The sequence below is a fragment of the Mauremys reevesii genome, linkage group 21 (assembly GCF_016161935.1).
Source record: "Mauremys reevesii isolate NIE-2019 linkage group 21, ASM1616193v1, whole genome shotgun sequence".
Taxonomy (NCBI): Eukaryota; Metazoa; Chordata; order Testudines; family Geoemydidae; genus Mauremys; species Mauremys reevesii.
In genome coordinates this window covers 16,553,686-16,581,526 of record NC_052643.1, presented here as the reverse complement: position 1 = coordinate 16,581,526, position 27,841 = coordinate 16,553,686, and the positions used below count along the sequence as shown (strand labels likewise).

General features: G+C 49.5%; 1 protein-coding gene across 3 annotated transcripts in view; it reads right to left on the bottom strand.

Moving 5' to 3' along the window:
* LOC120387849 (Golgi integral membrane protein 4-like) overlaps window positions 1–23,305 on the bottom strand; it is a 75,086-nt gene extending 51,781 nt beyond the window's left edge. For 2 of the 3 annotated variants that reach the window (XM_039509112.1, XM_039509113.1), the window contains exons 1-2: window positions 22,632–23,303; window positions 2,727–2,801 (exon numbers count right to left, since the gene is read on the bottom strand). In XM_039509112.1, the coding sequence (XP_039365046.1) occupies window positions 2,727–2,801; window positions 22,632–22,818 (262 nt within the window). In that variant the 5' untranslated portion in view covers window positions 22,819–23,303. Of the gene's footprint in view, window positions 1–2,726; window positions 2,802–22,631 lie in introns of all 3 variants that reach the window. The other variant, XM_039509114.1, reaches the window with a different exon arrangement.
* Between the last annotated feature and the right edge of the window lie 4,536 nt (window positions 23,306–27,841).

Sequence of the window (27,841 nt, the reverse complement as noted above, 5' to 3'; positions counted from 1 at the left end):
AGCAAAGCGAGATGCACACATGGCCTGCATTGTGCAGGAGGTCAGACTAGATCATCATAATAGTCCCTTCTGACCTTAAAGTCTATGAGCCTATTTTCACGTGCAACCCAACTCCAGCAGACAGGCGTAAACAGCACTGCATTCAGTCCTGTCTGCACCAGCCAATGGGGAAGCACTGGCTCCTGCAAGCCTCACAAAGGTGCGTCATTTATTTGCTACACTGTGTCCTCTTAGAATGGGAGATTAGGTGAATTCCTCACCCCACCTCGGTACTAACTAGATCCAATCACGGTATTGTAAATCTGTTATTGGAATTGGGAAAGGGATTCAGTTATTTGGTGTCTGCCTGCGTGCTCCTCCCTCTGAATCAAACACACAAATAAGAAGGGCCTTTCCATGAAGAACATGGCACTGGTGCTCTCATGCATCTCCCAAATTCCCACCACCGGGGTTCCCCTGCATTCTCCAGAGGACTGTCCCTGCTGGGAGAGACGCAGCTCCCCTAAGCAACCAGGATCTGACAGTGCCAGCCCTCTTTGCTGAAGGTACCACATCAGGGGAGCAGGAGTTAACACAGAACAGTTAGACCCCATAACGTATTGGTGGGCTTGCAGAGACCAGCACAGGGCCAGAAGCACCCATGCTTTGTCCAATCAGTTCTAAAGCCAGAGATTCCCTCCCTTGCTCAGCTCAGTCATCAGGGCTGCCGTGAGATCAGAAGTGAGCTCCGACGAAGCACCAGACAAGGGGGTGATACCGTTGGGAGCACCAGTGTGCCTCAGATTTCTCCCTCCTACTGCGAGAGCAGCCCCACCAGGACTCCGGCTCTGTGCTCTCACTCCCAAGAAGGCTGTGTGAATCACTACTGCTGGGAGGCAGAGCGGCCCAGGGGACTCAGGAGACCTGGGCTCTATTCCTTGTGAGCGACTTGCTGAGATACCATGGACAAGTCATTTCCTGACATAGTGCCTCAGTTTCCCTTCACCAGCCTTTGTCCATCTTGTCTATTTAGATGGCACATTTGTTGCGCAGAGTGCAAAGGGGCCCGTATCTTGGTCAGGCAAGGTAATAGCTCTATGAAACTTCTGCCCCCAACTTACTTAGAAGCTTCAGAGAAACAGAACTGACCCCAACTGCTGTGTCACTGGGAGCCAAGCACCTGCCACTCTGCAGGGATGCTCTGTGGGCGGAGCTTTTCATTTTACCCCCCAAAATGCTGAGCAAACTCTAGCCCAATATTTCACAGACTTGCCACCCTTCACTTTAAGGGCACAGCAGCACATCAGCTCAGTGCACGAGCTCTTTGGGGCAGGGACCGTCTGTTGGATCTATGTCTGTACAACGCCTGGCACAAGGGGATCGTGGTGCAAGAACAGGACTCCCAGGTGCTACCACAACACAATGAATGGTAATCAAACCCCCCTGGGAAAGGATGGGTACAGGGAGTTAAGGCATTGGCCTCGCAGATCCTCGTGGCGTAACCGTGCCAACTTCCTTGTGCCCCAGTCACAAAACCACTACATGGCTCACTATAGATGGTTTCCCAAGAGGAGGCTACCCGAGTAATTGCAGCGTGTACAGCAGGTCAGGACAATGGGGAGTGCGTGGTGAAGGCTAACTAAAGACAGCGCTCCTCGGCCTTCACTTCACGAGCAATGCGAGGTTTGCTTGAAATAAATGGCCTACTGGACCCAGTCATGGGGAAAAGCTCCTCAGCGTTCTCAGAGCCAAGATGCACGTAGCCCTGAGCCATTCAGAGTCCATGCACGCTCTGCAGCGATCCATTTGGCAGGCGCCTCCTTTCCTAGAGCAACGCTGACAAACTATGAAAGAAATCTAAATATTAGAAGACAGACATTCAACATTTGAGTCAACTATTTATCCACAGACTCATGACAAACTCGGCTGATACATGTCAACGTTTCCAGAAATGCAGGGAGCTTAGGAATGAGGCCAAAAGGGAGAGACGTATTTCTCCACAGATGATACAAACCAAGCTGTTAAATTGCCAGCAACATTCAGGGCTAAAGTGATCTGCCATCCAGCATTCAGCGTTACTATGAGAGACAGGCTCTAGTCCCTTTGCTTCTTATTTCCTATTCAATTTCATGGTCTTAAAAATAGACACGTTCATCTCTGCATTTCAAGCTAATGGGAGGTTTTACAATTTGTAGCCGATGTCGATAACAAAGAGCTTGCAATAATGCTATTATTATTAAGAAGCACTTATGCAGCTGCACATCTTCAGAGCACCTTGCAAACACTGAACCTGTAATAGCTGTATTGATTTTTGTGAAACTGAACAAGCTATTTCACCTTGCCATAAAGTTTACCTATTTAGAAAGAAGAGGCATGGTCCAGTGCTGGGTTTAGTTAATGGGTTTGAAGAACCCAGATATTACATCACAGGTGTCAATGCAAGAGCCCAGAGAGACGGGTTGATAAATACAGGAGTAGGAGCCATTAACTCCAGAGTTCCAATCCCTGATCCCACACTACCTCCTCCCTCAGTGGCCTCGGGTGAAGCACGAACCATTCTGCCTCAGTTTCCCCATGTGTCAAGCAGGGATAATTCCCACCTACCGTCTCATGAAGACATTGGGAGGATTCATTAACCTTTGAACAGTGCTGTGAAGGTGGAAACCACTCTAGGTGCTGTGTTTTATTCCCTGGCGAGACTATCCGAGTTGCTGCCGGCCTCTGCTATGCCTGCGCAAGAGACTCACCTTCTTTAGTCTTCTTGTGCTCCCCTCGCTCTTTCTGCAGGGATCGTTCGAGACGTGATCTGTGCTCGTACACAACTAGGGACGCAAAGAGACAGGGAAAGCATGACATAAACCAGCCAAACAATTATGCATTCCCCTGCATTTGCTCCCCACAGCCACGGAGTACAAGTGCATGCAGGGGACGCATCCTGAGCTTCCCCTGAAGCGGGACAGAGAATCTTGCAGTGGGGGAAGCCCCAGACCCCGCTCCCCAGTGGGAGCTCGTGGGCCGGTTTAAAACGGCTGCGGCCCACAGTTTACCCACCCCTGGGCTACTGGTGATGCATCGCTTTGCCCTTCTCAAAGCTCTTCTCCTACAGCAGGGGTAGGCAACCTATGGCACAGGTGCCGAAGGCGGCACGCGAGCTGATTTTCAGGGGCACTCACACTGCCTGGGTCCTGGCCACCGGTCCGGGGGGCTCTGCATTTTAAATTTAATTTAAAATGAAGCTTCTTAAACATTTTAAAAACCTTATTTACTTTACATACAACAAATAGTTTAGTTCTATAATATAGACTTATAGAAAGAGACCTTCTAAAAACATTAAAACGTATTACTGGCACGCGAAACTTTAAATCAGAGTGAATAAATGAAGACTCGGCACAGCACTTCTGAAAGGCTGCCGACCCCCGCCCTACAGGCTGACAGCACCCCGCCGCCCCTGCGGCTGATCCCGCACTGCTGCTCCTTTGCTGCATGGAGAAATGGCTCTCGCACTGGGCAGGCCGGAGTGGAACAAATCCACTGCTACTTTGAGAACCACCCCTAGATTCTGAGGAGCCATATCCCTAGCCAGCAGAGATCAATGTTGCTCCATTGAAGTCAATAGAGCTACACCGATTTACGCCAGCCGAGGATGTGTCCCTGGGGCAGGGGGTGGGGGGAATCAAGCTGGTGTGGCTTTGATTTAAATGCACCAGAAACACAGTCACACACTCCCCATTTCTCACCCCTCCCAGTGACAAGAATCAGGAGTCTCTCTCTAATGCTGAGAAGCTAACAGCGGCTTTTTACTGGGTTTAAAAAGGGATTCCTTATCCTTTAAAGCAGGATTATATTTAAAGGAGCTATACAATCCTTCTATACCTCTGATGCGACCCGTAACAAAGTCCTACTTCGTAATAAGTTACCAAGGCTGCTCTTCAGTTCACAGAATGCTCCAGCTCACATCTTACACACACACACACACACACACACACACACGCCTTCTGTCGTCTCCACCCCCCCGCCCCCCTTCAACCTGCACCATCCCAAGGAGCTTTTCCAGCTAGACAGCTATCATGTCAGCCAGCACTGAAACGCAGCCGGCTCTTCAGCAAACCCTCCCCAGACACACCCAGCGTGGCAACCCGAACTGACTTCAAGTGAACAATGTGTGTGTCAAGCACGGTTAGGGTCAGAAAAAGGGACTATACAAAGTAATAGCGTTCGCTGATTTGATTTACTCAAGTCAATTTCATTCACTCACTGCTACTTCAAACCAATTTCAGTTGCTCTTCTGAAAGTGTTAAAGGGCAGGAGTAAGGAGGACACAACAGCACCAGTCAGGGCTCGGGGGTGCTATTCCCAGCGCTGTCTGAGGCCAAGCCAGTCTCTTAACCCAACTCTGCCTCGTTTTGCTCATCCGTAAAGCACGTCCCTGCCTCACAGACTCAGTGTCTGCAGAAGACCTGACTGTCTCTTTATACCTGGCTGATGTGTGCAGACACATTTATAAGGTCTCTTGTTCAGCTGCTAAGAGGCAAACATGGTGGGCGAATTTTAACATACCAGATAACAAGCACAAGGGTGCCTTGTCACAACATGGAGGACCCATTCTCCCACAGTTCACTACTTCACTGGTGCAACCCATCCTCACTAAGACCTGGATCTAACACACTTTAGAAGCAACAGCAGCAGATTTGGGTGGTGCATGTGTCTATATTTTAAATCCACACAGAATGCAAAAGTTGTTCTTAGTGCTAGAGATACTTTGGGTCAGACAGGATTATCCATGTATTTGAGGAAGAAAGAAAAAAAAACAAAAAACCAGAAAGTGATTTTTAAAAGGAGGTTCCACTAATCACCAGCTAGCATGTGAGCCCGGGGCTCACCACTGGGCTGACGCATGCAGTTACCTGAGAAGCTCAACAGTATTTCTCTGCAAGAAACTTCCAGCAAAAAACCACAAGGCTGCTGTTTAATCCCACACCCTGTATCGCTGAATGGGAAGGGACCAAGTCCAGCCCCTTGTTTACCAGCCCACAAGGGGATATAAAAAGTGATGGAACTTTTAAAAAAACCACCACAGCTTGACAGGTTCTTTTAAGCTGCTCCAATCCTAGGAATAAACATCCCCTGAACTTAGGCTCTGTTCCAACTTGTGCTGGCTCCAAGACCCAGCCATTCCTAGCGGCTCCACCCGAATCTAGCAACTCGAATTGTCTTTATCTTCCAAGAGCTTGCAGGTTGTGTGCGCAAGATCAAGGGACGTCTGCCTTACCCACTTGCTTGAGGCCATTAGCCTTTTTTATTTTTATTTTTTTAAAAACCAGTGAGCAAAATATCCAGTAGGTTTTTGCACTTAGGCTAGTGAACTTTCCTGGCAATCTTACCAGATGATCAGGCTGTAGTAAGATGAGGCCTTGAAACATAAACCCTTATCAGTGGCCCGGTATGAGGCCTAAGGCCTGAACTAAAGTAATGGTCAAGACTTTGTTAACATAAAGCAGAGTTAAGCTGTGAACAGAGGCAGGCCCTGCTCACAGAAGCTGGCAAGGAAAGGGCTGATGCTGCAAAGAGAGACAGACCTAAAAGGTACTGGAGACCAGATATCAGAACATTCGCATACTCGTACACTCCACACAGATAACAAGGAACAGGCTGACCCATCCTAAAGACGAGGCACAAGGGTAACATGATGGACGGAGTTGTTTTGTTTGAACCAACATGTACAAGGTGAGAGGCGGCACCTTGCTACGTAGAGGGATTGTACCTCAGTACGTCAGGAGTGAGGTGTAACTTGTTTGTAGCTGTGTATAAGAATGCGTCCCTGGGGTGGTGTCTTTGTCCAGCCTAGGGGGCAGTGGAGAGTCCCGCCACTGACTGAGCTGAGTCCATTGCCAGGGGGCACATATTCGTAGTATGCCCGGTAGAGTACAGTCTAGAGGGAACTATTACTGTGCTCTGTTTGACAATAAACCTGGCCCAGGTGCCTTCGTACCTTATCAGAGTCTGTGGTCACTGGGGGCTCTCTCGGGCTCTGCTGTGCCAGCAATCTGCAGAGCCGGGGCAGCACACAGAGGGAACACACACACGCAGCCGATTGATATCAACATTGAACAGAGCAGAGCACCACACCAGGAGCATCTGACGACACAGGCATTTTGGGGCTATTCCATTTATAAAATATACTGGACCAGGTAAGGCTGCATTAACAGCGCTCATTTGTGATCACAAGCCCAGACCTAAAGTTGATTGGTGTTGAAGGCATTTGTATAACTCCAGCCAGTGCAGCCTTCCAGGTCATCAGATACTGGGCCTTTGTAAAATCATGTCATTGTCACACAACCATCTTGCTGCTTCTTCACTCTTTGCACATTTCTGGTCTGACTGAATATTTCAGTGACTGAATTGTAACACTTGTTCTACAGTAGCATGTAAAGGTCCCACCTGCTATCAGGGCCACTTGCAGGCTACTGGATACAGGCATCTTCACTTTCTGTCCTAGATTGTTGCGTAGTGCTGCTGTGCACTGTTTGAACAACTGCTGTGTTCCACCCCAGAGACGAATGTGTGTCCAAGAATCATTTAGCTCACTAGGGGGCACATCCTTGGCTGGTATAACTTTTAATAACCCCACTGATTTAGCAATGACATTTTACACCAACTCAGTATCGATCTCCATCTGTTTAAACTTATGAAGGATCCTTCAGAATGACAGCCAATCACTGAATTATGGAAAACGCCTCAAGAATTCAATAAAGAAGGATAATCTTCCTATAGAATTTGCAGACAGATTTATCAAATTCTGAAGCAAGAGTAGAATTTTCCATTTAATTCTGTTAGATGGTTTAAGAAGTTCTCTACAATGGATATTAACTCTGTAGCTTTTTAGCCTAGCTTCTATAGAACCTTATTGGTTCCATCTTTATTAAATGCTAATGGACTTTTCCACATGGGTTTTAAAATCTTGACTGATTATTTTCAAGAAAACGATTCCCCAACAACTTCCATCTTAGAAAAGTCGTTGTTCACACAGATTGAAATGTAAGTTAAGTGTGGCCCCTTAACTAACTGAATACTAACAATATCCTTGTGATGCAATAGGCAGAATATTGTAACAAATTATGGTCACTTAGAAACGTCTTGGTTGTTATCATGAGCATTCAGAACATCACAGCAGCAGTGTGGTCACAACACTCATCCTCCTGCCCCAGAAGCCCACCACTTGAGCTAACGGAAAATCTTCTTGAGCTGTATAGAGTGTATGACACATGTAAGCAGCTCCTGTTCCATGCATTAGAGGGCAGTGGTGCATACCCACAAAAGCCAGTCATAATAGCATTATCCCCAGGTTACCGATAGGGTTGCCATCTCAGATGTACATACGAAAAAAAACCCAAAAGAACTCCAGGACATCTGGGATAATCCTGAGCCCATAAAACTGGACTGCAGGCAGTGTGTACTGAGCACCCCGATAGATTTCTGAGACAGCGATCTGGGAGGCAACAACCCTGGGGAAACCTGAAGAGATGGCAACCCTAGTTACAGATGGGGAATTTAAGGTATTGGGGACAGCTGGAAACAACTTCTCTTGTTAAAAATAAACTGGTCAAGCTACCTACATATTTATTTAGAAGAGGGGGCGAGAGCAGGGGGAGAATTAATTTTACCACTGATTCCAAGGGGCAGGGACATGGGGCACTGTGGGACAGCCGCATGAATTGCTGTGGTAAGTGCCCAGCTAACCAATGCTAGCACTAGCAGTTACTTCAATGGCTGCTAAAATCCTCCTGGAACTAAGAATAAAGACCTTACCCTTCGTTAAGGCTCCCAGCTGGCCAGTCCATTAGCGGGTAGAGCAGAAAGAGCCGCACGGGCATTTGAGGATGTGGAGAAGATTTCCCTTCATTTAGCCCTTTCAGTTCTAGGACGCGCTTGAGGGTCTCCCATTGGCTAAGCGAGGTTTCAAAGTCAGAGATTCACCTCCGGGGAACCGATGAGCTGGCGTCAGTAATAAAACAAGAGCCAGAGCGTACCACAGAGTGCAGCCCACTCTACAAGCAAGGCCCCACCCTGCCAGTGAGTTTGCAGAAAGGCTGCTGGCAGCTCTGTCTCTGGGTATTCTGGAGAGGATTCCCACTCTCAGGGATGGTGAAATGCGCGCTATGGTATTAGAGCCGTGCTTCCCAAACTTTAACAACCTGTGAACCCCTTTCACTAGAATGTCAAGTCTCACGAACACCCTCCTAAAAATGAATCTTTCTAGGGATTTTCTCCTTTACCTGAGTATAAATTATAAAATCAGTGATCCTGGAAATATAAAATTTGTTTTTATGACTTGCTTATTACACACTATTTATTATTATTTATCATTACAGTATTTTTATTACATTATGAAAACGGCAACACTCTTCCAAGATCTCACTTTTGTAGCTTGTATCACATTGAATAAGCCTGTTATAAGACAAGACTCCTGTGTTTCATCAAGGAGTATCAGATGTGAAAGAGCAGGAAGGTATTTAAGAAGCCAACTCAAAGAGTTCCTCCTCCACAAGCAGTCAGGGCTTGAGCAGTCCAGGCAAACAACGCACGTTACAACAAAGCGTAAACTTGTTCTTCATAATAATTTAAAAAACAAGACTAGCTGCCTATTTAATTTTAAAAACAGGAAAAAATATCCACCTCCCTTTCCATTTCTTATAAGGAGTCTTGAAGTGTGATAGATATGCTCGCTTTCATCTGCTTAGCTCTTGGAAGTCCAGGAGCTCTGGGCTGCTGGCCCTGTGCTGCCTGAGGTCCCTAGGAACAGCTCTGTCTGCCATTAGGGATTTTTTTTCCTGCAAACCCCCTGTAACATTTCGCAAATCCCCAGGGGTTCACGAACCCCAGTTTGGGAACCACTGTATTAGAGGATTAGTTGCACTGTTTGACAGACCCTCCAGTAGAGCCATGGCTTTCTGAAGGATGCCATGTATTGAGTATAAGTGTCACATGCCATTTGCCAGCCAGTCAATGGTACAGATTCCCTGAGACCGTGAAGCACCCTTTGTGCCCAAGCGCATGCTTTTGTGGACTGTGGTAACAAGGAGCCCTTCACAATCATAATCACAGTCGCTGTTGGGTCCCTCTGAAGCAAAAAATTCCTGCACTCTAGGGTTGTCACCTGTCCGGTTTTTACCCAGACAGTCTGGTTTTTGGCATCTGTGTCTGGGTGCCATTTTGGGTTGCCAGGTGCTCGGATTTTCAAAAAGGGGACTTGGCAACCCTAAATAGCACCTGAACCAAAAGTCCGGTTACCGTGGGGCAGTGCTGGGTCATTAACCCACGCCAGCCCCTGCTCAGCTGGGGCCACCTCCTACCTGAAGGCAGGCTCCTTGAGACGATCCAGCGAGCGATGGGGTGCGGGGGGAAGAGGAGCAAATGATGGAGGTGGAGCCTTGTGGGAAGAGTTGGGGCAGGGGTGGGGCCTCAGGGGTTTGGTTACCAGCAATTAGAAAGGTGTCCCTAGCCTGTTTGCCAGAAGCTGGGACTGGACGACAGGGGATGGATCACTTGATGATTCCCTGTTCTGTTCATTCCCTCCCTTCACCCACCAGCACAGCAAGGAAGCTGGTGAAAGCCCACACAGACATGGGGAGCGGGGATATGAGGCCCAGCTACAGGGCAGGAACAACTTTTACTTGGTATTTCATAAGCTTCTCTTTAAAAGGCCAATCACCCCTCTGCCACTCCAACGGATTGGGAAAACACAGAGAGCCGTGCGCTTAGTGAATGCTCCCAATGGACAGACGTGTGTGAATAACCAGAGCGCCTCTTTGCAGGCCTTGCTTTTATCCAGGCAAGAGGGGTAATGATACGAGTTTCTAGTCTAGCCACACCAGGGTCCAGTTATAGACGGGGCCCAGAGCGGACTAACGGGAACTGTAGCACTTGTGGATTACACACGTGGTTGCTTTTAGAGTCAGAGAGTTAAAAGCCAGAAGGGATGACTTGATCTTCTAGTCTGACCTCCTGTATAACACAGGCCACCCCCCAGCACCCACAAACCAAGCCCAACAACCAGAATTCAAACAAAGCGTTCCAGCCCTCCGGAGACTCCACTACTGCGTGCCACAGGCAGAGAACAGATTTGCAACCAATAGCTCAGATTCATAGGTGCATCCATGCCAAGGCCAGAAGGGACCATTGTCATCATCTAGTCCAACCTGCAGGTTCAGGTGGTCCAAGTCATCAGCTTAACCTAGTAAAAGACTTTCCAGCTAAACGCTGGTAGAGATCAAAGAGTTTCATCTCCTAAGAGCATCTGTCTAGTGAGCAATTTCACATCTGCAACAAAGTCTTTAAAGGATGGGCAATTCCGCGCCTCCCCACCCCCGCGTATATCAATGAATAAGATCAAAGGCGCCTGACAATTACATTTGATGGGACATTAAAGGACAGGGTGTGAAACAAAAGAACAGCCTTAAAAAATACCATCAAGAACGAACTCCGTTAGCAATAACGGCAAGTTCATAACAGCTAAGGCAAATCCTAGGTGGGCTTTTCAGAAGCCCTCAGCACCAGCCCAATTCTGCTCCCGCTGGAATTAATGGGAGTTTTGCAAAGTTAGGCCAATGCTGAACATTTCTGAGAATCCTCAAGGAATGACCAAGGGAGAGAGACTGGAGGGGAATCAAGGGTGTGACAGTAGACCCATGGCCAGAGACATGCTCGGAACTAGAGCTAGTCGGAAAAGTATCGCCAAAACCTTCTTTCGACAGAAAAGGCTGTTTTCATCACAGTCTGCTCTAAACCATTTTAAAAAAAGTGTTGATTTTGACAAAAATTCCTGCAGGGGAAAAACACACTCCTAGAAAGGAAGACAGAGCATGATGAAAGACAGCGAGAGAGCCATGCAAGTGTGTCAAGAGCAGGGCCGGCTCCAGACCCCAGCGCGCCAAGTGCGCACTTGGGGCGGCGTCCCAGTGGGAGGGCGGCAGGCGGCTCCGGCGGACCTCCCGCAGGCATGCCTGCGGAGGGGCCGCTGGTCCCGCGGCTCCGGTAGACCTCCCGCAGACATGCCTGCGGAGGGGCCGCTGGGACCGCGGCTCCGGTGAAGCATCCGCAGGCATGCCTGCAGGAGATCCACCAGAGCCGCGGGGCCAGCGGACCCTCCACAGGCACGTCTGCGGGAGGTTCACTGGAGCCGCGGGACCGGCGACCGCTAGAGCGCCCCCCGTGGCATGCCGCCCTGCTTGGGACGGCGGAAATCCTAGAGCCGCCCCTGGTCAAGAGACAGAAGGAACAGGGTGGAGGGAAGTATTTCCTGTCCAGAAGACAAGTCATGCTGCTCAGTCAGTCAATCTACTATGGGCCCACTGTATCCCAAGCGGGATTGCTCTAAAATGAGCCTCAAGAGTGCTGACCTGAGTCTTCATTGCACAAGCTTCCACTGACCTACAGCTGCTCTAATCCTCTGTCCCCTCCCACTGAAGAGGACCTGTCATTCCAGGCCGCACCATCGGAGCTTTGGGCACGACCAGGGAAACCACGTTTATTTGAACTTTCGGCCCAAGATAGGATTTGAACTGAAGATTCCAGTGGAAACAAGCCAGCGCACAGACACTGCATTTGATTGGATGCCCCAGGCCAGGCCAGGCCAATAATTGGATTGGGAGGACGCTAAGGAAATCCTGGGTGCAGCACAAAGTGGGTGTTGGTGAATTGGTAGGACGAACTCTGCGTGAGCATCGAACCAGCATGGTGTTGGGGGAGCACTGCGCTACTGGAGGTAGAATGTTCCAACCATGTGTGATCAGTAAAGACTTTTCACAAGAGGTGAGGGTTAGTTTTTGCGGTTTGAGTGATTCCAATTTGACCTTCTACCTTAAAAGCAGCCACTCACCGTACTTTCAATTGAGACTATTCCCAACTGATCATGCAGCTACTGCATTCAACAGCATAGGCGGCTGCATTTAAGTGTCAGGTGAAAGATCCCTAGATGCATTATTTCTACAGAGACACCAACTTGTAAAATGCTTTGGAGCATTCAAGGTGCGACGAGTTGCTATGTATGCACAATAAGCAAATCACGGTTGCATTAAAAGTGCCCGGAGGCTGGATACAAACTAGTTCTCTCTCCAGGTTCTGATACCTTGCCCTGTGCCGTAGCATCAGCAAACGAGCTGCTTGGGCTGGAGGTTTGCAAAGGAGATGCTCCTCTATCACAACGGAGGCCGGCTTTGGTGCCTTAGCTAGGAAGCCTGGGAGTTTGTTTTCCTTTGGCCAGCTAAATCATATGCTTCCTCTCTGTCGCAAATCTGAAACAGCTCCAGGCCGAATCCACGGCAAGACTCAAGCTGCCCAGTGCCTCCCAGGTCAGCTGCTCTGAAACTGTGTCAGCAGCACGCAGGAGACAGCCAGACAAACGCTTCCTCCCCCCCACCCACTCCCCGACCCATTAATTGGTCCTAAAGCGGACACAAGCCATTCAGGATAAATGGGCCAGCCAGCTTGCTCTCCCATTGCATGCACAAAAGAACATCTATGCTGCGCACAGGGTAACCCGGAGGGGAAGCGAAGGATTGTTTTGTGTATCAGCCACATGACAGATAAAGTGCCAAAGAAACCTCCTGATGGATGATGATTTTAATCCAGTTTGAAATCTGAAAGCTACCCAAGAGCTCTTCCTGGTTCGCTAATACCCCCTGCTTCCAGAAAGGAGACGTGGCCAGGCTGGGGCATGGTGCTGGGCTGTGATTGGGTGGAAGAGGGGATAAAACAGCTGCTTCCAAAGAAAATCCTTTCACAGCTGGGCCCTTTTGTGCGCGCACACACACACACACACACACACACACACTTGCAACACATTACATGGGCCACAGCCCAAATCCCCAGATGTCTATAATCAATCTTGAAAGGCTGTCACATCATCTGCTTGATCACACGGCAGTGGGCAAAAACAACCCCCCCCCCCCGCCTCATCCAAAAGCCTCCCATACACACAGCCTGCTTGGTGCCAGGATACCACGGATGCAGGACACGTGGCAGCAGGGACTCAGAATCAGAGGGAATGCTTTGACTGTGTCTAAAATATTATTGTGCAGCCACCCAGCTTCAAACTAGGGTTACGTACATGTCGGTGTATGTTATTTTATACACCCACAGGGGAGTGTACACACACACACACACACACACACACACACACCTCTATTATATAGACATGAGCTTAACCTACAACTCCGAAGTCCTGACATCAAGACTGGAAGCCTCCCTAAAAGACGTGCTCTAGCACAGCCAGGAGTTAGGGGCTCGATGCAGAAATCACTGAGTGAAATTCGCTGATCTTCATTAGACCAGACATTCACCTGGCCCCTTTGTAGCACCTCCAACGTAATGCATAAAGCCTCACAACACGCTCAAGGGGGAGGTAAGTTAAGTCTCAGTTCTGGCCATACTACTGCAGCTGGGCCTCTGTAACCCCATACCGTAGACGCTTCCTGTAGCGACAGAAGGGGTTTTTCTATCCATGTAGGTCCATCTATCCTCCTCTCCAAGAGGCAGCAGCTAGGTCAGCAGAAAAATCCCTCCATCCCCAAATCTACACGGGGGGGGGGCGATAGGTCAACCTAACTACAGTGCTCAGGGCGCAAAATTTTTCGGGGCTCTGAGCAACATAGCTGTTGAGTTTTCAGTGTAGACCGAGCTACGTCTTTTTTTTCAGCTGGGGAAAGTGAGGCACGGAGCAGGGACATCACCCGCCAGAGATCATACAGTGAGTCAGTGACAAAGTCCAGTCTAGAACCCAGATCTCCTGATGCCCAGACATGCATTTTAACCACTGGCCCTCACCTCCTCTCTAGCTAAGCCAACAGAGCCAAGCGCAGCTTGTGTTAAAAACAATTACCACTTTCCCTGCTTCAAACATCTATTGAGCCCTGAGCCAACCGGAGGGCAGGTCCCTCGGAGAGCAGAAAACGGAGTGAGAGCGCACAGCCCCCAGAATCGCTGGGCACGCACAGCCAACGGAGCGAAGGGGACCCCTCCAGCAGCAGCCCTGCCAGGCTGCTTCTCTCACGCTCTGCAATTCTGCAACACGTCAGCTTCAGGTCCCACAAGTGCTTTGTGAAGGCAGGCGAGTATCATAAGAACGGCCATGCTGGGTCAGAGCAAGGCCCATCTAGCCCAGTGTCCTGTCTTCCCACAGTGGCCAGAGGCAGAGGCTTCAAAGAAAATGAACAGAACAGGGCAATTAAGTGATCCATCGCCTGTCAGACACTCCCAGCTTCTGGTAGTCAGAAGCTTAGGGACACCCAGAGCATAGGGTTGCGTCCCTGACCATCTTGGCTAATAGCCATTGATGGACCTACCCTCCATGAACTTCTCTCAGCCTCTTTTGAACACAGTTATACTTTTGGCCTTCACAACATTAACTGGCAACAAGTTCTGATTTTAAAGGTCCCGAGAGTGAAGCCCAAAGAAGTAACGGGACTGGTCCCGTGTCTGGCAGACAGAACTTGTGTATAAGCAAAGGCTTCTGCCCGGGGAGTAAGCAGAGCAAACCCAGCAGCCATGCAAGTTTCGCTGGGCAGCGTAGAGTTTCCACAGAATCCTCATCGCTCGGGGTATTTCTGGGAGGATCAACAATGGGAGCAACTGACCAGCAAGGACCTTCCAAGCCCCTGAAGGAGTGTGGCTGATAGGGAGAAGGTGACTGAAACAGCTGGGCAGGCGGAGGCAGCTGAGCCCCAACCCTTTGCAAATGTTTCCATGTCCCTGTAACTATTCCAGGCCCTGCAGCTTCGCTGAGCCTCCGTTCCCAATGCTGCACAGCCCCTGCATTGTTCATTCTTGGCAGAGCCCTCAGCACCATGGCCCACGACAACGCGCCTGAACCACAGAATGGGTCAGTAAGAAGTGCCCTCCTCCCCGCCCCATTCAATTCAACAACACAAAAATCTTGTAGTAAATTGGAGCCGGCCTCACTCTGCCAGCAAGGTTTTGCCTGCTAACGTGGCTGAGTGAAGCATGAAAGAGGGGGCCAAGGGAGACAGCCCAGCAGCGACAGAGCAAAGAGACGGTCGGTTACTACTCACATCATAAAGAAGTCGTTTGACCGGTGGGTAAGATGCTGGATGAGGGCTCAGACCTGGGTTCAGTTCCCCGCTCTGCCACAGGCTCCCTGTATGACCTTGGCCAAATCACTTAGTCTCTCTGTGCCTCAATTCCTCTGCTATATAATAGGGATAACTCTCTCTTTGGCCATCTGGTCTATTTAGACTGTAAGCTCTTCAGAGCAGGGACTGTCTTTTATTCTGTGCCCAGCACAATAGGGACCTGGTCTTGGTTGGTGCTTCTAGACTCCACTAAAGATAAAGGCATTGTCCATTCTGCCAGGACACTGTCAGGTCAATTGTGGCCTAGACGCTAAGCCAACCCTGAGAACAAGGGAAATGCTTGGCTCTTTTTTAAAATCGTTCCCCTGCAGGTTTTACAACCCATGAACTAGGCTTCCAAGGGAGGTTGTGGAATCTCTGTCATTGGAGATTTTAAAGAACAGATTGGACAAACCTCTGTTAGGGATGGTCTAGGCTTATTTGGTCCTGCCTCAGTGCAGGGGAGCTAGAGCTGATGATTTCTCAAGGTCCCTGCCAGCCTGACATTTCCATGATTCTTTATCTGGTGGGTTTTTTGTGTTTTTAAAGCCCCAGCTCCTGGAGTCAGATGATTAGGTGAGAATCTCAGCTCCTTATTAAAGTTTCTAGCTCTCATGGTTACAGGGAAAAGCTTGAAAGCATGACCTGAGTGCAACCTCAAGGCTCAGAAACCCAAACAGTGTAAAACTTGTCATGTTTTTCAAGTCAATCCTGTGATTTTTGGGGCCCGCCTCATAATGTTTGAACACTTGGGATTGTTAGTACTGGGATCAGGAAGAGTTAAAGTTCACTGTCACAGCTGCTTGATTGTCAGTTTGGTTCTTGAAAAACTGTACATTTGAAGGGGAAGGGGGAGAAGAGTGATCCTTTCAGTTTTCAACAGGCTCTTCGTAACTCAGGCCAGGAACTGCTGTTTAACTTTCCACCCTGAGGGCCTGAAATCATCCTTCGACGCAGGCCCCCCTCTGTTGGAGTGGCTCAGCCAGCCGAAACACCGGCACAGCACTCGCAAGTCTTCAATAACAACTATATTTTTAGAAGCACTTATCCAGCTATTTCCTCAGCGAGAGGTCACCCGGGGGGAGGGGGAGGTCTCCCTGCCCTGCTCGCTCCAAGCTAAGGTCAACACACAGACCCACATGAAGGAGCCTCAGTCAATGACACTCTCATCTGAAGAAGGTCAGCCACCTTCCAGAGGCCCTCTCTGCACTGGCCTTTTTTGCAAGTTTCTCACTTGCCACAAGGAACTCCCAGTCTAAGTTAAACTGGGACGCAGCCAGGGATGGTAACAACTCTTTGGTGGGATGGGAGATTGGACATGGTGTTCCAGCAGGAAGAAGGTGTGGCTGCTTTGGCTAGCAATGAAGACGCCTGGAAGACGGCAAGCGATGGCACCGCTGGTTTTTAGGATCCCTCTGATTCACAATTTCACACCGAAGTTCATTACATTTGCTTGAGCAGCAAAGAGGAACTGTCCCCTCTGGGTACAGTATTTTGCATGAGGGTATTTCAGTGAGTGGCGCTAGTTCCAAGAACACGGATAGTTTCAAGACATAATCAACGGATCATCAAGATGCACTGACCTGAGAGGTCAATATTGGACACAGTCAGTACAAACCCCTACCACATGGGCTTGTTTATATGTCAGGCTTCTGTTTTTCAGGGGTTATGCATTTAATCTTTGGGGGATTTTTAGCAATTTTTGAGTGTTATGTAGATGTCCAAAACCAGGAGTTTTCAAGGTTCTCTCTTTGTATAATCATGTGTATTATAGACACTGCTCACGACAGTAGTATACACCCATAATGAGTAATCTTTCATATTGATCCCTAATGTGCTATAACATACTACTCTTTCAAACAGCACACTAGAGTACCTCTAGCGCACACCAGCAGGGTTTACATGGACCAATTAGTGCGCATGCTCATGCGCTTTAAAAATCACACCCCCAAAGAACATATTACTGCTCCATGCAGGCAAGCCCTTAGATACAAGGAACTATTTCTGGTGTTTATTGGATAAACACTTTTTTTTTTTTTTAATCAAGGGTGTTTTATCGGTGTTTAATTGGTTAAAACCTAAAATCAGACGCCCTCTTTATATGTCACTTCAAAACCACCTTCTAACAGTGGGAACAGCTGCCAAGCCAAGCCCAGACAAGACCAAAGGCCCCCAGCTCTGATTAAACCGCACGGTGCTGTTAGGAACTACAGCAGAACCAAGTGCATGGTGCACCACGCAAGGGAAGTTTCATGTCAGAAGAGACACTCGCATGTGTTCTGCGATACCCAAGTGTTCACTCAGCCATGTCCTTTGTGCAACATAGGTCTGCTCTGACAGCCCCATAAGGTATGGGGTGCTACTATCTCCATGATGCAAATGGGAAAACTGAGACATGGAGCAGCTATATGTAGTGACAAACTTGAACCGAAACCCAGATCCAAAAATCCTAATCCACACGTCACAAATTAGGGCCATCTCTAGGTAATGACATGCTGCAGATCACACAGGAACTCTGTGGCACAGCCAAACACAAACCCCATAGCTCCTGACTCCCAGGGCCAGGTACTTTAAGAGATAGGTAAGCCTTCCTTGCAGCCAATGAGAAGGATCAAACGTGGCCTTCCAGAGCACCTTTCACGCAAAGCTACCAGAACCTTGTAAACAGGGATTAAGCTTTGCACAAACCGGGAAGTAAAATCTGTACAGAAGGATCACTTCACCCATTTCCGAGGTGGAATACAGCAGCTGTTTAACAGAGCAGAGTAGTTTTACATAGCAGCCTAGGGCAGGAAGTGAAGAACTCTGTAGCCAGTTGAAATTACAGCAGGGTATTTAAGGAGGTCGGATTGTAATTAACAGAGCTGGAGTTTAGCCAGAATTCCAGGGCTAAAGCAGTGTCACATGCTGCCAAGCAAACTAAAATGTAAAGCCCTGAACTTCTGAAAAGAATGGACTTGATTTTCCTAATCATTTCCTGCCATTACACACATTCCCCTGAGCTGGAGGATTTGCTTAGAAATACTAACATACATGAGCTGTGTAGATGGGGCCAGATCTGAGCGCCCTTGACACCTTACTGACTCTGCTGTTAATCTTGGTGCATCTTTTCCTATGACAAGTTGTTTCATGTCCTCAGCTACCTGGTGACACAAATCGTTTTGTCCTTAATAAAAATCTACAGTTTCAGACTTCAAATGTTATGGGGTGACCTGGTTAAGGTCATAGCTTACTGACCTCTACTGGAAGGAATCAGGAATTCAGCTGTGTGTCCTATGCCCTACAGCATGAACAGCTAATGGAGATTCTATGTTCAAGTCTGGAGTAAGAAGCCAGTGGCTTTGGAGCAGAAGCTTTGGCAGAGAATTTCCAAGGTAGCCCTGGATTTGTTACAATAACCAGCCACGGCTCGTGCTTTGCTAGGATGAGTGGGTTTGCAGCAATTGCGACTACAGGATACCAAACATACATCTCAGAACTGCAAACTTCAGGCAGTTTCACAGCACACGAAGTCCCACACAAACTTCAATGCAGTACTTTGCCCTGTGCCCCTCCTCCTCACCCCACATGCTAACCACTCAGGTAGCTTCTCTCTCTGCCGCTCTCTCCTCTACAGAGATCAATCGAGTCCTCCTGCCAGATTGCTTCAGTCACGTCACCACCCACTGCCTGTGACACTGGCGCCATCTCTGGCGTAGCAAACCTCCATCTCCCAAAACACCAAACTGCAGCCGCTCTCAAGAAATCACACATGGGGACGGGAGGGGGAGAGGGAGCAGCAGATTACAAACCAGAATGAGAGCCAGCATTAGCACGCAGCTCCTTCTAATCACGAGTGGTGGCAAAGGAAACAAAACACATGACAGATGCCCAGTGGCTGGGGTATGAGTATTAAAGTCTTATTGTCACCCGTGTATGATGGCGGCTCTTTAAGAGATGGAGAATTCTTCCGGCCCAGAAGTCTGTTGAGTGTGTGAGCGTATGTGCCAGGCCACGGGGCAGAGGTGTTTTATCGGTGTTTAATTGGTTAAAACCTAAAATCAGATGCCCTCTTTATATGTCACTTCAAAACCACCTTCTAACGTGCCAGGCCACGGGGCAGAGGTGTTTTATCGGTGTTTAATTGGTTAAAACCTAAAATCAGACGCCCTCTTTATATGTCACTTCAAAACCACCTTCTAACGTGCCAGGCCACGGGGCAGAGGTCAGGGAGAACCAGAGGGGGTTATAAGTACATCCCTCCCATCCCTCTGTTCCAATGCTCCGACAGCAGCATTTGCTAGTAAAATAACTGAAACAAGATCACACAAGTCTCAGTCTCCACCGTCAATATGGTCATGGGGAAAGAGCATCTAAAACCTTCACACACACACACACACACACACACACACACGCACGCACGCACGCACGCACGCAAAAGGGAGGCATTTTTAAAGCCACTTGCCACAAAACGTCAGGGCTCTGCATTAGTTTGGGGTTGGGGAACCTGGAGCGTCAGCGGGCACGAGATCTCAGGCAGGGCACGCCAGGCTGCAACCTGACAGAGTGCTCCTATGTAATCCCCTCACCACCTCGCACTGAACCGCTACGGGTCCCCCAACCTCATCCCTGACAGGAAAGCTGAGCCCAGCCAAGGACCAGAAGGCCTTGTAGTTTCTCTCTCATGCCAGCACCCCCAGGCACCAGACGTGCCTCGGATCCGGAGCAGCGGCAGGCAAGCTTTCCCCCTCAGGCCCCACAGGTCACAGCTGCAGGGGACCCCAATGGTTCATGCCCTGGCTTGGTGGCAGCAAGACTAGGTCAGACAGGAGGCAGCCCCACACTTATAAAGTCTCCCTCTCTTCCTTTCACGTTTCTGATACAAGCAGCCGAGTTCAGGGCCTGCCCATTTTATTCCAAAGCGATTTCAGCAGCTGCTTGGCTCCTGTTTGACAGCAGAGCAAGGGAAGATACATTTCCCTGTGCCAACCAAGAGGACATAACATGGGCCACGCGTCACTGGCTCCGGGGCAGCCCTGCAAGGAGAACAGGTTCATTTCCTCCCCTCGCTTTACTTTCCCCTGGCAATAATTTGTGGCCTGTCGTTCCACTTTAAAACTTTATTTACAGGAGAGCCAGAAGTGTTGGCCACTTGCTATGCTGGCTATGAAGGGAACAGGAAGTACCTGAGAGACGGGAAGAGCTATGTAGAGTGCTGGATAAACATTGCCTGCTTCAGCCTCCTATGAAATACTGTCGCCGTTTTACACACAGATGGGGGAAACTGAGGCACCAAGAGGGTAAAGCGACACACTCGAAGTCTTAGAGCAAGACAGCTGCAGAGCTGGGTACAGCCCCCAGAAACCCTGAGCCCACTCCCCGGCTTTAAGCACCAGCCCAATGCTGCTGGTGGAGGTATGGGAAGACAGCATGAGATTATACAGCAAGATGTGCAACTACCAATGAACCTGAAGGTACCTATGAACAGTGCTGACAGCTTTGCAAATGCCAGCCTGTTCTGACTCTCTCGCCAGCAGAATCTGAATCAAACTTTTATCTTTCTTAAAATAACTGGACAAAATGTTCCCAAAATGTGAAAGGTTTCCATGGCAATGCCTGTATTTGCTAGTGGTAGTGTTGAAAGCGACCAGGTTACTTACTACCTGTCCACGCATCTAAACAAACTTTCTCTGAGTGGAATAACATGATGAGCCTGGCTTCAGTAACTTCCTCTGTCCTGCTCCCAGAACCAGGTCCCAGAGATTGGTGGTCTCAACTTATTCTTTTAACATCCACCCCACCCCGATGGTGAGCGTCAGCAGAAATAACGTGGACTGAATATCTGCACTACTGATCCTTCTATCTTGTCCCAGCTGCCTCTGATCAGAGGTCCACGTGGGAGGCCTCTGGTGAGGTGGTGCTGGAGGCACTACCTGTAGCTGTTGCCTTAATGCCACAAGTGATTAGCAGGAAAAACAGAAGCGAACTGTAAGTACTGAGCACATACACAGCACTCCACAGATTTACACTTTGCTACACCCCTGTGAGGCAGGTGAAAAGTCACTCTACCCATTTTACAGATGGGAACAGAGTCCAAACTGTAAGAAGAGCATGTGCTGAGTTGCATGCCAAGTTCTGCACAGCACATGCACACTGGCACCTGCGCGCATGCAATGCAGCATGCGCACACTTTGGAAGATTTGACCCAGAAAAGAAAATGCCTTGAGCAGGATTATGCTGAAGCAATGGCAGTGATGGAACCAGTAGACCTTCTTAGCAATGCAGGCTCTTGTCCATAAGATATAATTTTATATCTGATGGAGGTCATAACTGTTCTGAGTCCGAGGAACAATCTTGGCTTTACATGCCAGAATCTAGTCTATTATTTATGACAAGAAATATGTTTAAGTGATTCTCTTGTCCTTGAGACACCAGAATCAGAGTGGCGTGTAGCCATATGAAATGTGTTCTATGAGCATTCATTCCATAGCTGAGTCCACCCTACAGATGCAGAGCTCTGGGCTCCAGAGAATTGGTCTTCAAGGAATAAATCCCTCTACTTAAATCTAACAAAGATACAGACTGGCTCAGGCCCTAGGGAGAATGCTGGTGTTAATACTGGGAGCTCTAGTTTTAGCAGAGACAAAAAGTCTAGAATGCAGAATCTAGAAAAGGAAGAGAGTTCAGAACAAGAACAACACGCGTCTTCCATCCTGCCATTCTGGGAAATCTCTCCAGTAGCTAAAATTAAATATTCCCAAGTTTGGAGATTTTTTTTGAAGGAAAAGGGGGAAAACAACTTTTTTTTTAAAAAGTTTGCTGCTAGAAAAGTTTGCTGACAGAAACTCTGCTGGTCTAAGTGGGTGGTCCTTCTGGAAAAATTACAGAGAGAGAGAGACAGCCCCACAAAAGCGATTTCCCTTTGGATTCCAGGGATGGGCTCTGCATAGTCAATTCCGCCTAAGCACGCCTCATTGCTGTGGCATTATATTAGCATCCATCAACAACAAAACAGACAGGCAGGAACACTACAGGAACAGCAGATCAATGTTCTCACTAAACTGAGGGGGTTTCTTTGCTCAAAACAGCTGTACCGGATGTTATGATAACTTAAAGCATCTTCCCTCCCACAATTCGGTATCCTGGCACCTAACTTTCCTCATCCAGAAGGGCTGGGTACTATGGGTCTGATTCTGCCTAGCGAAATAAGAGTCAATTGATAGAATTAAAAAATAAAGTTACATAAAGCTTGTGCCAATGATCGGAAGAAATTACCAGGACACAAACCAGGGCAGATTAGCTGTAACTGAACTCAACAATTAAACACAGACCCGGGGGACTCTTAGTGCTGTGGGCAGACAGCGCCTGAGATGCACAGTTAGCCTATTTCCAGACAGAGGGGTTAAAAAAGCAGCAGACCGGAGCAATGTCTTCTTAACCCCCTTTAAACCAGCAGCCGAGCCTGTTTACAACCAGCAGCCAACACTTGTTAGCAGGGCCGTGGGGGAAGCCTACAACAGCCCACTTTGCACGGGGGGGTTCACTCACCTTGGAGCTGGGCGGACAGAGCTTCCTGCTGCTGCTTGAATTTCAGAGCCAGGGCTTCGGCGCTCCTCGCCTTCTGCTGCAAGTGACTGTACGTGAAAACTCCGGCGCCCACACAAGCCACCGCCACCAGGCAGAAGCCGGTCTGCAGGAGCCCCTTCTGCCGCCTCGAGCACATGCCAGTCCCCATGCCGAGACCGGAGCCGCGTCGCTTCCCCGCGTCCACTAAAGCCGCCGGGCGAAGCTCGAACACGCTGCCCGCGAACGGCACATCCCTGAAGTTCCTCCCGTCCCCGGGTGCCCTGGCTGGGGGCGGCTGCTTCTCCCCTTGCCGGTCGCCTCTCGCCGCTCAGAGCCCGCGGGGGAGCGGGGCACAAACCACCCCGAAGTACCCAGGGCGGAGCGGCGCAGCTGCAAAGGGCGCAGCGAGGCGCCCGAGCCTGGTCCCGGGGAGCTGCTGCGCCGGCGGGCACCAGGGGCGGGGAGCAGCGGCGGGGAACGCGGGGAGAGGAAAACTTTTGCTTCCCATGTGCTGCAAAGATCAATCGATCCAAGATCGATGCGGGGGCGGCGCTTTGGGCCCGGCCCCCTCCCTTCCTGCGGGAACCTCCAGACTTTCCGGCTCTTGCCTCCCCCCGCCTCAAACTTGCAACAATTTCAAAGAGGAAACCACAGCCCCCGGGGACTGGGGAGGGGGAACTGACATGAAAATTGACCAATGCACCCGAGCTGCTGCTGCAGAGAGTCCGCCCCCTTAGGAGGCGCTGGAGGACCCAGGCTGGAGGGGGGCGTGATTTGGGGAGGAGCTGAGCTGGGAAGGGGAAGGAAAGTGGGGGGTGGTTGCGCCCAGGAAGGATCAAAGAGGCGGGGCCGAGCCGTGGGGAGGAGGAGGTTGTAGCAGCATAGGGGGGCTTGGGGCTGTTTTGAGGAGGAAGAGGTTGGATGTACCAGCGTGCAGGGGGAACTGCTGGGGAGGGGGGCGGGGCTGCAGCGTGGGGATGGGGTATTGCTGGGAAGGGGGGCAGGGCAGGTGGGACTGCAGCGTGGGGATGGGGTATTGCTGGGAAGGGGGCAGGCGGGGCTGCAGCGTGGGGATGGGGTATTGCTGGGACGGGGGCAGGCAAGGCTGCAGCGTGGGGATGGAGTATTGCTGGGAAGGAGGGCAGGGCAGGCGGGCCTGCAGCGTGGGGATGGGGTATTGCTGGGAAGGGGGCAGGCACGGCTGCAGCGTGGGGATGGGGTATTGCTGGGAAGGGGGGCAGGTGGGACTGCAGCGTGGGGATGGGGTATTGCTGGGAAGGGGGCAGGCAAGGCTGCAGCGTGGGGATGGGGTATTGCTGGGAAGGGGCAGGTGGGCTGCAGCGTGGGGATGGAGTATTGCTGGGAAGGAGGGCAGGTGGGACTGCAGCGTGGGGATGGAGTATTGCTGGGAAGGAGGGCAGGGCAGGCGGGCCTGCAGGGTGGGGATGGGGTATTGCTGGGAAGGGGGGAAGGGCAGGTGGGGGTGCGGCGTGGGGATGGGGTAGTCGTGGGAAGGGGGGCAGGGCAGGTGGGGCTGCAGCCTGGGGATGGGGTATTGCTGGGAAGGGGGCAGGGCAGATGGGGCTGCAGCCTGGGGATGGGGTATTGCTGGGAAGGGGGGCAGGGCAGATGGGGCTGCAGCGTGGGGATGGGGTATTGCTGGGAAGGGGGCAGGCAAGGCTGCAGCGTGGGGATGGGGTATTGCTGGGAAGGGGGGCAGGGCAGGTGGGGCTGCAGCATGGGGATGGGGTATTCCTGGGAAGGGGGGCAGGCAAGGCTGCAGTGTGGGGAGAATGTGGGGTGGGTGGGGGAGAGGGGTACACAGGGATGCACTTGGGTAATGGTCCATACCAGCCCAGGTTATAACAGGGATCCAGGCCTATGGACTGCAGGCAGCTCTGGAGGTAATGTATATGGCCTGCGGGACAAGCTGAGGCTGGCAGCATGCAGCTGCAGAGAGGGTGAGGGGCTGGGGATGGAGCATCTGGTCTGAGGGGGGAACAATGGGGGGTGAAAGTGGTGCTGGGGAGAAGCCAGCGGCGCTTTCTGCAACAGGGGGTTGCCTCTGCCTCTTGCTCCTCTCCCCGCACTCAGGGAGAACCAGGCTGGCCCAGCTGCAGGTCGATAGGGCGGTGCCAGAGGCATTAACGGCAGGAAGCGAGGGCCAGCAGACAAGATCGATAAGTCACTGTTGTTATGAGGAAGCATATTTCTATCTGGGCTGGTTTTTCCAAGCTCCAGCAGCCCCCGAAGATGGAGAGCTTGGCGGTGGCACAGTGTCTGGGGATGATGCGTGCCTGCAGCTCCAGCTAATGGACCAGAGGATGCTCAGTGTCTTATTAGTATTGTAAAGGAAGCAAGGGAGACTTTTGTAGCGCTCTGCAGCTTCTGCCTGTTGTGGTGCTGGCTGAGAGTTAAACATTCATCAGGTCACATTTGGTCCCAAACTGACATGTTTGTGATTTTTGTTTTTAATACAAGTTTCTCTGGCACCTCAGGCCACTAGAAATCCAATGGAAACAGGTGGATGGACTGCAGCTCTCCCTCCCCCCCCCCCCCGCAATCTCCGCATGTAGCAGGGGTGGGGTAGTGCAGGAGAGCTTGATGCTGCGGCAGACAAGAAACAACCGATTTATGGAATTGTTTCTGTTTTCTGATGGGTAACGGGATAAAGGGGACTGGGGGGGGGTCTGTTTTCTGATGGGTAAAGGGAAATGGGGGGTTTTCTAATGAGTTTTGCCTGAGTAAGAACTTCAACATTTGGGTTTCTCGCTCAGAAAGTGTCACCAACCTTCTCCCTTCAATCAAACATCTGTTCAAAAATGTGGGGATACCTTTTTTCTTACCTTATTCTTGCTTTTCCTGTCACCCCCTCTTGTTCTTCTGGTTCTGACCTGAGTCCGGAAGGTGCCAAAATACCACTAGAGAGTCCTTTAGGGTAATTGTAGCCTAAACAACAAATAATCCACTTACTGCAGAAACATCCCGATGACTTGCAAGGAAGCAAGGGCTGGTGAGGTTTCCATCCCAAATCTGTAGACTTAAGAGGTTTGGAAAGATTACGTTGCTGTAGCTGTCCAGCTCTTGCATTCAGAAAGCCACTTCACAAGAGAAAGATTCTTCCATTGACCCATCTCTCCCAATCCCCGGCCATGTGATGTTACCCAGCAATGGTTCATTCTGCAGACCACCAGGAAAGCTTCTGTGAGCCACATTTTGAGCAGCACTTCTCTAGCTGTTCATCCTACCACCTTCTAGGTGTTTATCTGAACCAAACCTTGGTCCTCTGGAGGTTTGCCAGTTACCTACTCAAGTAGAGATGGAGCAGATGGACCTTGCAGAAAGAAATGCCTTTTTCAACTATGCCTAGATTAACTCCAGTGATGGTATGTCGGAAATATCTTGAAAGACCCAACACCAAGCTGAGGGTCCATGGGTGAATTCCTGGCCTCTGTGAAGTTAATGGCACAACACCTGTCAACGTCATTAGGGTCAGGATTGCGTCTTACATGCTTTCATCATCTAATGAGTGAAGGTGACTGTAGTTCTAGGATCATACGTCAAAGTTGTTGGCCACCTTCACCAGGAGGAGTTGGAGCATTTGTATTAAATTGCATTTGATAAAATCAAATCTCTCTGGGTTTGTCTTTCTTTTATCACGTTTTAAAATCTCTCTTTTATGCTGTGTTGTCAATTTAATTTTAGCAACATACAAGTCCACGAAAGGCATCCGGGCCCGATGGGTGGGTAAAGCCTGGGAAACTGTCCTCTCTAACCTGAGCGGCATCTCTGCGTTGAGCAGATCATTTTAAAGGTGCTGCAGGCCCTTCCAAAGAAGCTGTCCTTGCAGTAAGTATTCAGCTCCTTCCGTGCAGTGCCAGAGCCTGCTGTGCCTGAGCAGTCAGTTGAGCTTAGATCCAAGCCATCGGTGTTTCCAAAGTGGCTGTGGGCTCTTCCCTGATCCTTCATGTTCAGCTGCAAATCACATTTTAAAGTGAAAGGTTCTTCCATGCGCTTACCTCTGCCTTTTCATGACAATCATCTTGTCGCAATGTGGCCAGTGTATTCAAATCTAACATAAATGCCCAGCATAACATCAGAATGGTCATATTGGCTCAGACCAATGGCCCATCTAGCCCAGTATTCTGTCTTCCAACAGTGACCAGTGCCAGATGCCTCAACGGATTGCAATCCAGATTACCTGACTCCCAGGCCAGTGAACTAATTCACAAGACAGATTTCCTCTTCCATACATTTGGGAATAGTCACAAAGAAGCATGATGAACATCATCCTAGGGTAGTGTTTCTCCAGTCCACATACATCTCATTGTTTATTAGGTGTATTCTGTCACACTTTGCTCTTTTATAGCCATCGAGGAACTCACAGAGCATTGTAGGCTGCCACAAGGGAAGGGTTCCACAACAGCACCGAGCACTGCTGAAACCCACAAACGCAGCATGGAGCCCTGGATGGGCCATACCGGCCCCTGACAGATACCACAGGGAGCTTGTCTCTTTCATACACTTTATCAACACTTGTCTTGGTGGGACAAGAGTGTGAGGCAGAGGGGGAAGTAGGCACAGCAGGTTAGTGGCCATGCTGATAACAGCTACATTTTGCGGTATTCTGCACTAGTGATTGAAACACAGCTGGGCAGGAAGCAGTTTTCTTCTCCCTGAAAATTTTCAAGATGTCAAAACAATTATCCTACCATGAATCGGGAGGAAAAGTCGAAAGCTTGAAAATTTTCACAAACCAAAAATGCAGAAAAAAAAAATCATTTCAGGCCCATTGAAACATTTCATTTTGAACTGGTTTGTTTCAGTTTTGAGCATTTAATTTTGTTATTACTAAAATCAGTCTAAATTTCAAAACAAAAAGTCATTCAAACTGAAAAAACCTGATGTTTTCATTTTGAAAATGATGAAACAAGACAATGACAATTTCAAATCTCTATTAGTCAAAACTTTTATTGAGTTGAAAATGCATCAGAATCAAGCCATTCATTCCCTCAAAACGTTTAATTTTCGATCAATTAGAATCTTCTGATGGAAAAAATGTTTAGTCAAAAAATTCCTGACTAGTTCTCATTGAGAATTCTGTAGAAATGATTGCAGGTATCGTTGCATTTTTCACACTGACTCTTTTTATTTCTAGCATCTCTTGGGCACTTTTGATAAGTTAATGGCTC